The following is a 10,293-nucleotide window of genomic DNA, read 5'->3' on the forward strand; positions in this document are numbered from 1 at the left end:
AGGGACTGCCCGGTCAGATTTTAAGGTGTTCCATAATGATTCTTCTTGCCGGCGTCACCTGTGGAGTTGCCCAGGGAAGCAGCTGGAGGAGGGGCGAAGGGGGAGATGGAAGGACACTTAGGAAGGGGGAGGGGAGTCGAGCATGATGTCCAGGACTCTGGTCTGAGGGACCCAGGAAGGCCCAGGGGAATGTGCCCAGGACTCTGGTCTGAGGGACCCAGGAAGGCCCAGGGGAATGTGCCCAGGACTCTGGTCTGAGGGACCCAGGAAGGCCCAGGGGAATGTACCTAGGCGCACCAGGGGCTGGATGGGATTTGGGGAGTCAGCAGCGCAGGGTGGGAAACAGGCCTGTGGAGGCTCCTGGGGTACTGGCGTGGAAATATCAGCCTCGGTCTCCCACTACCGCCGACCAGGAGCCACCTGACGCTCTCCTTCACCAACTTGTGCCCCTTCACGGTGATGCACTTGCGGGACCTGCCCAAACCGCAGATCTACACGCGCCTGGAGCGCTACCGGGCGAGGCCGCCGCGCGTCCTGGAGCCCACGGAGTTCCACACCGAGAAATCGCTGGCTGTCTATCAGGGCCTCGTCTACTACCTGCTGTGGCAGCAATCCCAGTACGACCACAAGGTGGGCGCCTAGCGGCCGCGGGTGGGGCGCTGTCCCAGCCGGGGCGTGTCTGAGACTGGGCTGCGGAGGGTGAAACAAGAGCCGAGCCGTGGGGATGAGTCTGAGGCTGAAGGGGGGGTGGAGAGTGGTGTGGGCTTGAGCAGAGCTCTGGGAGATGGCTTTGCGGGGGTGGCCGGTGGGCTGAAAGCAGGGCGGGCCAGGGTCTGGGTTAGGGGCTGGGACTGAGGCTGGGAAGGGGTCTGGGAATGCCTTCTGCTTGGGGACGCCCCGCCTCCGCCCCGCCCTGCTCACGACGCCCGCGTCCCTGCAGCCGTACGCCGACCCTGTGCACGACTCCACCTGGCGCTGGGGGGAGAACAAGAAACAGGACCAGGTGCGTGGAGAGGGCTGCGAGTGGGGGGGGGGGCCTCGGACCCCCCCACCGTCCCCCTCTCCGGGTGCTAACTTTGCCCTCCTGTCTCCCATGCCCCAGGATTATTACTTCTACCTGGCGAGCAACTGGCAGAGCGCGAGTAACGTGTACATTGACACGGACAACTACGAAAAGATCTACGACCTCAGTGCCGAGTACGAGCTCCCCGAGCGCATCTTCCTGGACAAGGGCTCCAGCTACCGCTTCTCCATCTTCCTGACGGTCCGGGGCCACTCGTTCAAGTCCCAGCCAGAACTGGGTCTGTGGGCGGGCCCTGAGTGGCGGGCTGGGGGTTGGGACCAGAGCACCATTCGAGGGGCGGAGCTCCTGTCAGGTCTGGTACGAGGCCCTACCCCCCACCGCACCCCCACCTCCATCCCCCATGCTCTAAGCAGGCAACAGCTTCCAGCTGCAGAGCCAGGTGGACCTGGACGTGGTTCTGGCCGACCCCGGCTGCACCGAGGCGGTGGTGAAGCAGAAGGTCCTTACTAATCGCAACTCGGTGCTTTTCTGGGTGAGACCAGGCGGTGAGGAGGTGCAGGGCCAGATCTACCTGGGCAATGGTTGGAAGCCCATGGTTACTTAAACCGTTCCTGAGTCATCGGGCACGCCTCTTGACCGCCTTATTTCCGTCCCTACCCCAGGTTATGCTCAGGGATAAAAGCTTTTGTTTGAACCAGGATATTAGTGGACATCACCTCATGAAGACCTCCATGCTGGTCAAGGTGCGGTCCAAGCCTGGAGGGAAGGGACGCTGATGAGCGGAGAGACTGGGACTCACCACCATCATCACTCCTACCCTCAGGTGGTGGGCTCCGCTGGGTACTGCTTCCAGAACACCATCCAGGGGCCTCGCATGCAAGTATTGGAACTTGGGGTACTGGGCCCTGTGTTGGGAGGAAAAAGTTGGGTGGAGTCTCCACAGGGCTGATTCTCTTGGGAACCCCACCCACCCACTCACTCCTTTCATCCTTTGCTGTTCTCAGAAAGGGCTGCCTTTATAGTTGTATAGATTGCACCCAAGCTTGTGTGTTCCTTCTGATACTTTTCTGCAGAGGGAAGTAAAATATCTATGACACAGGGCTTCCTTTTCCAACCGGCACAAAAGCCCAGTGGGTCAGCTTGGCCCTTCTTCCACATGTTGCTCTTCATTTGCCCACTCACACATTCTTTGGTCCTTGGTTCTTCACTTGCTTACCCATGCAATAGCCCCTTTGCACAGTGGCAGACACTGAGGCTCAGAGTGGTGCACATATGAGGCCTGATGATTAAGTTCGTGAACTCATCCTACATACCTCATTGTGCTACATACCTCATTGCTGAATATCACCATGGTTGCCTTCAAAGTGCTCCCCTTGGGAAGCTATGCACCAGCGCCAGCACCTAGTCCACCCTTCCAAGCAATTTTGGAACCCTTTTTTGGAATGGCCATCAGAATTGTCATCATATTATCCTTGATGTCCTGAATGACATCAAAATGTCTTCCTTTCAGTGTTTCCTTGATCTTCGGGTAAAGAAAGAAGTCATTGGGGGCCAGATCACGTGGGTAGGGATGGTGTTCCAATACAGTTATGTGTTTACTGGCTGAAAACTCCCTCACAGACAGTGCCCTGTGAGCTGGTGCATTGTCGTGATGCAAGAGCCATGGATTGTTGGCGACAAGTTCAGGTTGTTTTCGTCTAACTTTTTCATGCAGCCTTTCAGCACTTCCAAATAGTAAACTTGGTTAACTGTTTGTCCATTTGGTACAAATTCATAGTGAATAATCCCTCTGATATCAAAAAAGGTTAGCAACATCGTTTTGACTCTTGATGTAGATTGACGGAACTTTTTTGGTTGTGGAGAATTGGCTGACTTCCATTGTGCACTTTGACGTTTTGTTTCAGGCTTGTATTGGTACACCCATGTTTCATCACCAGTGATAACACGGCCCAAAACATCATCTTGCCTCTCCAAAAGGTCTTGGCAAACTTCGACTCTCCTTTGCTTTTGTTCATCAGTGAGCTCCTTCGGGACTATTTTTGCACACACACCTTTCTCATGTCAAGATTTTTAGTTAAGATTTTCCTAAGTTTCTCTATCGATGTTTACTTGGTTTGCTATGCTTCTCACAGTCAGCCAACGGTTTCAACACACAATTTGACGAGTTTTTGCAATGTTTTCATCAGTTCTGCTCATTACTGGCCTCCCTGACCTCTCTGCGTCAGTGACATGTTCTCTCCCCTCAGAAAAACATTCAATCCATTCATACACTGCTGTTTTCTTCATGGTGTTATTCTCATAAACTTGGACTAACTTGTCCCTGGTTTCACTTCTACTTTTGCCAAGTTTAATGAGAAATTTAATGTTTGTTCACTGGTCTAATTCAAGCTCAGACATTCTTGCAACGGCACACAAAAACACACAATAGTGAACGCCGCTCAGCAAGATACCGCCACATGTTGACACCAACACAGCTGTGAGACACTGAAATACCAAGGTTATGAAACCTTACTGAACTGTTTGTACAGTGCTGCCAATGTAAGCGCACAGTGGCAAGTTCATGAACGTAATTGTCAGACCTCCTATCTGCTCAGAGTAAGTCAGGGAGCTAATAAATGGTAGAGGAGGGACCTGACCCAGACAGAGGCTTTGTTTCCTGCCCACTCACCAGCAGACAGACTCTGGTGCTCCTCCTTTCTGGCTTGGTATGACCCAGGGTAGTAAAAAAAGGGGGTTGGAACAGCCCCCAACTCCTTGGATTACATGAGATAATCTGGGTCAAGTGCAGAGAAGAGTGACTGACTTCAACCTCCATAAGTGTTTCCTGCTATGTTTAGTGATAGACATTATTTCCCTCTTTATCATAACCCTAGAAGGACAAAGTTTGCACCCCCATTTTTTTACCTGGCAGGTTCCTTCTAGGAAGCTAATATGCAACACTCTATTATAGCAAAAGGTTGGAAACAACCTAAATGTCCATTAATAGGGGAGTGGTTAAACAAATATGGTAGTTCGTGCCATGGGAAACTATGCAGCCTTAAAAAAAGTGAAATGAAACTCTCCACATACTGGTATGGAACGATCTCCAAAGTATTTTATTCTTAAGAGGAAAAATCAGGGTACACAACAGTGTATAAAAAACAGCATGAAAGAGATTCATTGATAACATATATTCATGCTTACTTTTATTTGCATGAAGAAACTTTGGAAAAATGGGCAAGAAAGTACTCATAGTGGTTCCCTGCTCTGGGGATGGACGAGAGGCAGGACAGTTGGAGGATTGGAATGGAAATGGAGCTTTTCACTACATATATGGGTGTGTGTATATATATTATACATATATAAGTATAATATATATAGCCACATGTAACCATGTTATCCATCTAAAAACTAAGTTTTTTAAAAAAGCCAATTATTAAAAAACAACAACAGACAGGGAAACAGAGGTGCTGCAGGAAGTCTGAGCTGCTTTTTCTTTGTGTTTTTTAGGCTGGGGCCTTTCAGGTTTCTTTTCCCTCCTTCTCCCCACCCCCACATTACCAGATCAAGGGGCATGTGTATTTGGAAGGCTTAGAGCTTCTCTCTGGCTCTCCATGCTGGAAAAAATGGAAACTGGAAATAATTGATAACGGTGGTTTCTCAATTTGTAAATATGTTGGATGAAGGAAGGAAGAAATGAATTTGCACATGATAAGTGCTCAGTCAAATTCAGTTAGGTGGATAAAGATTTGGAGCATCTCTCAGCAGGCCAGCTCCAGAGGTGGGCCCATATGGCCAAATGGGGCTGGTGCTTCGATCAAGGGGCAGATCAGGAACTGGTTTCACATCCTGTACCTGAAGCTTAGTCATTCATTCAACCAATATTTACTGAGTTCCTTCTGCACGCCAGCATTGTTTCAAGAGCTGGACTTACAGCAGTGAACAGACCAGACAGAATTCCTGTCCTTGTGAAACTGATGTCTCACAATAGGGGGAGTGTATTCATTCCTAGGGCTGCCGTAACAAATTGCCACAAACTGGGAAGTTTATTTTCTCCCAGTTTTGGAGGTCAGAAGTCCAAAATTAGGGTTGATCCCTCTGGAGGTTCTGAGAGAGAATATGTTTCAGGCCTCTCTCCTGGCTTCTGGTGGTTGTTGACAGTCCTTGGCTTGTAGACGCGTCATTCCAATCTCTGCCTTCTTCCTTACAAGGTTTTATCTCTGTGAGTCTGTGTGTCCTCTTCTCATAAGGACACAGGTCATTGGATTAGGGCCCACCCTAATCCAGTATGACCTCATCTTAACTTGATTACATCTGTAAAGACCCAATTCCAAATTAGGTCACATTTTCAGGTACTACGGGATTAGGACTTCAACATATTTTGGGGGGACATACAATTCAACCCACAACAGAGACTCAGACAATAAGCAAGATAAACAAAAGATATTGTGTGTTAAGAGGTGGAAAATAGGCAAGGGGCATGTGCTAGTTCAGCATTTTTCATAGGATGGCTCGGGGAAGTCCTGAATGAGGAGGAAACATTTGAGCAAAGACTTGAAGGAAGTAGAGGAAGTAAGCCATGTGGTTATGTGCCAGAAAGGCATGTCAGCAAGAGGAAATGGATGGAGGAAAGATCCTGGAAGCGGGAGTATGTTTATGTGTTAGACTAAAGGAACGTGGAGGGGCAAGTGTGGCTGGATGAGGGCAAGCAAAGAGGAAAGTGGCAAGAAATGAGGTCAAAGTGGTGATTGGGGCAGGTAACAAGAGGCCTAGTGGGCTGTGGTGAGAAAGGGGGCACCAAGGGGAGGGCTCTGAGCAGAGGATTGACTCAAGTGTTCACAGGGTCCCTCTGGCTGCATGTAGGGGACAGATGGGCGAGGTTGGGGAGAAGACCAGGGGGACAACAAGGTTAGGCAAGCAAGGGTGGGGCAAAGGAGTTGAGGGATTAGGGTGGGGAATGGCTCTGTTTAGAAATCCAGAGACAATGGGCTCTCCAGATGGACTGGATGTGGGGATGAGAGAGAGGTTTCCAGGATGAGGCCAAGATTTTCAGCCTGAACAGGAAGGTCTGAGGTGCCATTAGCTGAGATGGGCTGTGGATGGCTGAATTGGAGATACCCGTTAGACTCCCAGTGAGTGAGTGGCTGATAGGTGTCAAGTCTGGCCCAGGCCTGACATGTGAAGTGCTTAATCTATCACCTACCCCTCTCCACAGTCTCTAACAAGCCCAGGCCACAGTTTCCAGATTCCCATGTCTCTTTGACAATTGGGAGAAATCCTTGGGCCCTATCCCTGCATGGGTGAGGGGCCACTTATTCTGAAGACAATGTCACGGGAGTTCCCTGATCCCTGACCCCACATCCTGGGCTCTACTTTCCTTACATATCACATGCTCCCCCAGGTCTATTGTTTGAGAATTCAGGCCCAACTTCAGCCCTATAAAGTTAGACTAGGAGGTAACTTCTCCGCAGGGGTAGGTGCTATTGGTTTTAGATGTCTTTTTCTGGACATAGCTGGAAGCTACCTGGCCCAGTTTGAATCCCACTTCTACCACTTACCAGTTGTGTGGCTTTGGATAATTAATAAACTCTTTGACCTCTCTGTGTCTCACTTTTTCCATCTCTAAAATGGAGATATGAATAGTCTCCACCATGCAAGGCTGTTTTTAGGATCAAATGCATTTAAGTACATAAAGTGCTTGGAACATCACCTAGTGCCTTGCACACGATAAGAACTACATAAATGTTTGCAGTTATAACAGTAATGTTTTAAGGAAAATAACGATGGGATTGCCCCTGGTGAGAGTGAGCGTGGCAGGTAGTGGTGATATGTGTGGGAGGAAGGATGTCCTTCCCCCCACCCCCCTGCACCAGGCTTTTCTCCTCCCACTCAGGGCAACCTCATGATGCCAGTGTTTATTGGCTGCCCCCCGGGCAAACGTCTGGCCTTTGACATCACCTACACCCTGGAGTACAACCGCCTGCAGAACAAACAGTACTTCGACTGCGTGCACCTCAACCCTGAGATGCCCTGCTTCCTCTTCCGTGACAGTGCGCGTCCAGTGCCCTCCTTTGCCTTGTTTGTTCACTGTCCTCTGCCCCCACCCTTTAGCCCTCCCAGCCTTTGCTCCCCATCCATCCTCTGCTTTCCTCCTTGGTCTGCTCTCTTTCCTCCCCTCTTGTCCTCCATTTCTTAGGTCAAGCTCATTTCTTCTCCTGACCTCAATCCCCTCTGATCCCACAGTCTTCTACCCCTTCTTCTTGATCCAAGATTTGGTGACGGGAGACTATGGCAGTTTTAAGGGCAGGTAAAGGCCTGATCAAGCCAGGGGCAGACGGAGAGGGGAGGTGGGTAGGGGGTAGAGTGGGGGCTGGGTGGGAGAGCTGCCACAGGACTCCAGACACGGAGGCCAGTCAGTGTGCCCCTCTGCTGCCCGCAGCTACGTGCTGAAGGTGGTGGGCGGGGGACCCACCCTGGACTCCATCAGGGAATACAGCGAGGAGGAGATCTACCGCTTCAACAGTCCCCTGGACAAGTAATCCCTGTGGGACCCGGCTGGCCCATAATGGGGTCTTCCTTCCCCTGCAGATCCCTCCCACTTCGCAGCCACACTTGACCCTCTCTGTAAGCCCCACCCACAGCACGTTCCTAAGGTCCCACAAACTCTTGCCCCAGCCACAACGTGAGGCCCCGCTGACCAAAGGCTTCAACCCCGCCCCCCACCCCACACCCACTGCTGGCTTCCCTGTGCTCGCTCCACCCCTCTGAGGTTTCCCGTCCTCCACAGCACCGACAGCCTCATCTGGACCACAAGGAACACAACAACCACCAAGGACTCGGCCTTCAACATCATGTCCCACCAGAGCTCGGGCATCGAGTGAGTACAGGGCCTGGCTGCAGGCCCCTTTATCCCCCACCTGTCCGCAATCTGTCAGGCCTGTCCTTTCCTTCTGCCTCTGGGAGACCTCTTATTTATCTATTTTTTATTCCCCCCCCTTTCTTCCGCCTCCTCTTTGCCTCCTCTTCCCGCCACTGCGGCTCAAGTCGTTTCTCAGTCTCGTTGGCCCATGCTGGTATTATGAGCCTTGACTCCCCCTGCTCAGGCCATCGTGTGCGGGTCACCAGTCGTCAGTCCGTGGCTCACAGCAGCCCACAGCAGCACAGATCAGCCGGTGGCAGCTCATGCCAACCTCTGGCTGCTCAGGGCAGCCCAGCTCCAGGGAGAGCCCTTGTTCACAGTCTTAGCTGTAGAGGGCGCAGCTCACTGGCCTATGTGGGAACCGAACTGGTGAGCTGGCGTTAAGAGCACGGGGCTCCAAGCACCTGAGCCACAGGGCCGGCCCCGGGAGATCTCTTGATCTTCAATCCACAATGACTGTCTTTATGTTCTTCAACTGAGGCTGACCTTTATATAAGGTGAACCCTCTGTCTACAGTGCTGGTCCCTCTTACTTTTTCTTCAGGCCTTTGTTCAGATGCCTCTTCATCAAGAGGATTTTTCTGACTGTTCTAGATGGGCTAGTTGGCTCTAACGTCCTCCTGTGCTAACCCATCTCGGCCTTGACCCCTCTGCCTGTGCTTCCCCCATCCCAGCCCTGACTCTTCTAGCAGTCACTGTCTCCTGTGGGGTCTCTCTCCCTTATATGGCCAGGTCCTAAATAGCTGAACATAGTATTTGTGGAATGAGACAATGAACAAAATTAATTAATGCATGGTAGGCATTTATTGACCCTTGAGTGGAGGTCTTAATGAGTGACTAAAACAATGGAGGAATAAATTAATATATAGGGGCTCAATTACTACTTTTGATTCAACGAAAGGAAGACAATGATGCCATGAGCAAGTGAAGGGAGTGAATGAACAAAGTAACCAACTTGCACCTAGTCAGTATTCAGCCGAGGTTTGTTGAATAAATGAATAAAGGAAAGAATAAACTAATGAAGACGTGATTCTGTACCTAGTAGGTGCTCGAGCTGTTTTTGTGGGATGAAGGAATGAAGGCAGAAAGGAGTAAGTGAGGGGCTGGCACATAATAGGTGTACAATCCATAATCTAGATGAATGCATAGTAACGGAGGAATCGACAGATGGGCATGAGAGGCAGGAGGAAATGAATGAGGAAACATATGGCCTGTCACTTGCTGCTCATTCAGCTAGCCTTATTGCATGAACGAATGAAGGAGTGAATCAAGGAAGAAGGTATAAGATTGTACCTAGTTGGTGCCCACCCAGAGTTTGTGGGGCGGAGGGAGAAATCGGGTTGGCATGTGCTAGGCATGATTTGCAGCACAAGCACCTGAACTTGGGCCCTCAGGTGGCTGTGTCTGGAGAACTCCCCATGCCATGACACCGTTCCCCATAGCTTCTTCACCCCTGAATTCTTCTTCAAGGTGTTGGTGAGTAACAGGTGAGCCAGGCATATGGCCTAGGTGGAGTCAGGGACTTCCCATGTGGTGTCTGACTCTGCCCCAATCCTGGCCCTTCCTCCACCAGAGGTGTGGACAAGAGCACATACTGTGACTACCAGCTCATCTTCCTGCTGCACATCCACGGGCTTCCACTCAGTGCCAAGCGGGCCTTCTTCATCCTCATGGTGAGTGGCTTTCCAGGAGCTCTCCTGCGGGGTGGAGGTGGTCCCCGGGCTGCCCACCCATGCCTGTTGTGTGGTGCCCGCAGGTGTCAACCAGTGTGTTTCTCAGCCTCATCTTCCTCTACATCGTCGTCTGCCTCCTGTTTCCCCTTATGATGAAAGGCTGCAACATCCTCCGCTGGAAGATCAATAACCTGCTCACCGTGGAATCCTACTACACCCACAGCTCCTCTTCTGGAGTCGGCAGCAGCACATCTGGGACCAGGCCCACCGTTAGCTCCAGGGTCAGCTACAAGGTGGTGGAGAAGAAGGCTGAAACTGAGAAAATCATGAAGTCACTGACCTGAGCCTCTCACCTGCCCCACCCAAGCCTCACCCACCCGCATCCCTTACTTCCTGGGCTGTTTTGGAAATTCAACCTGTTACCCATCCCAAGCCTTCCTTTCCGTTTTGCTTGAATTTTCACTTCTCCTTTAGAACACACAGCCACATAGGTCATTAAAATACCAAAATCCTTCTGCGCCAGATGGTAAATAGTGGTTTCTCCATGTGTCTGCCAACTCAGCCCCTCTCCAGGCTGCCTCTGGCCTCCCTGCAGCCCAGCAGTGTCCTCCAGGCCCCAGGCCCATTGCTATGGCCTGCAGTCTGTTCTGATTGTTCAGTGCCCAGGTTTAGTCTCAGTCATTAAATATTGTGGATATC

At 51.1% G+C, this 10,293-nt stretch overlaps 1 protein-coding gene across 2 annotated transcripts in view; it reads left to right on the plus strand.

Moving 5' to 3' along the window:
- The window catches only part of CATSPERG (cation channel sperm associated auxiliary subunit gamma), a 28,795-nt gene extending 18,502 nt beyond the window's left edge, over positions 1-10,293 (plus strand). Inside the window, exons 17-29 of one of the 2 annotated variants that reach the window (XM_081031975.1) lie at positions 414-630; positions 941-1,003; positions 1,103-1,301; positions 1,438-1,556; positions 1,687-1,767; positions 1,848-1,904; positions 6,897-7,053; positions 7,247-7,310; positions 7,443-7,538; positions 7,791-7,880; positions 9,316-9,408; positions 9,495-9,594; positions 9,678-10,293. In XM_081031975.1, coding sequence (XP_080888101.1) covers positions 414-630; positions 941-1,003; positions 1,103-1,301; positions 1,438-1,556; positions 1,687-1,767; positions 1,848-1,904; positions 6,897-7,053; positions 7,247-7,310; positions 7,443-7,538; positions 7,791-7,880; positions 9,316-9,408; positions 9,495-9,594; positions 9,678-9,938 — 1,597 coding nt within the window. In that variant the 3' untranslated portion in view covers positions 9,939-10,293. The remainder of the gene's footprint in view (positions 1-413; positions 631-940; positions 1,004-1,102; positions 1,302-1,437; positions 1,557-1,686; positions 1,768-1,847; positions 1,905-6,896; positions 7,054-7,246; positions 7,311-7,442; positions 7,539-7,790; positions 7,881-9,315; positions 9,409-9,494; positions 9,595-9,677) is intronic. The other variant, XM_081031974.1, reaches the window with a different exon arrangement.

Source organism: Rhinolophus hipposideros, assembly GCF_964194185.1.
Source record: "Rhinolophus hipposideros genome assembly, chromosome: 21".
NCBI lineage: Eukaryota > Metazoa > Chordata > Mammalia > Chiroptera > Rhinolophidae > Rhinolophus > Rhinolophus hipposideros.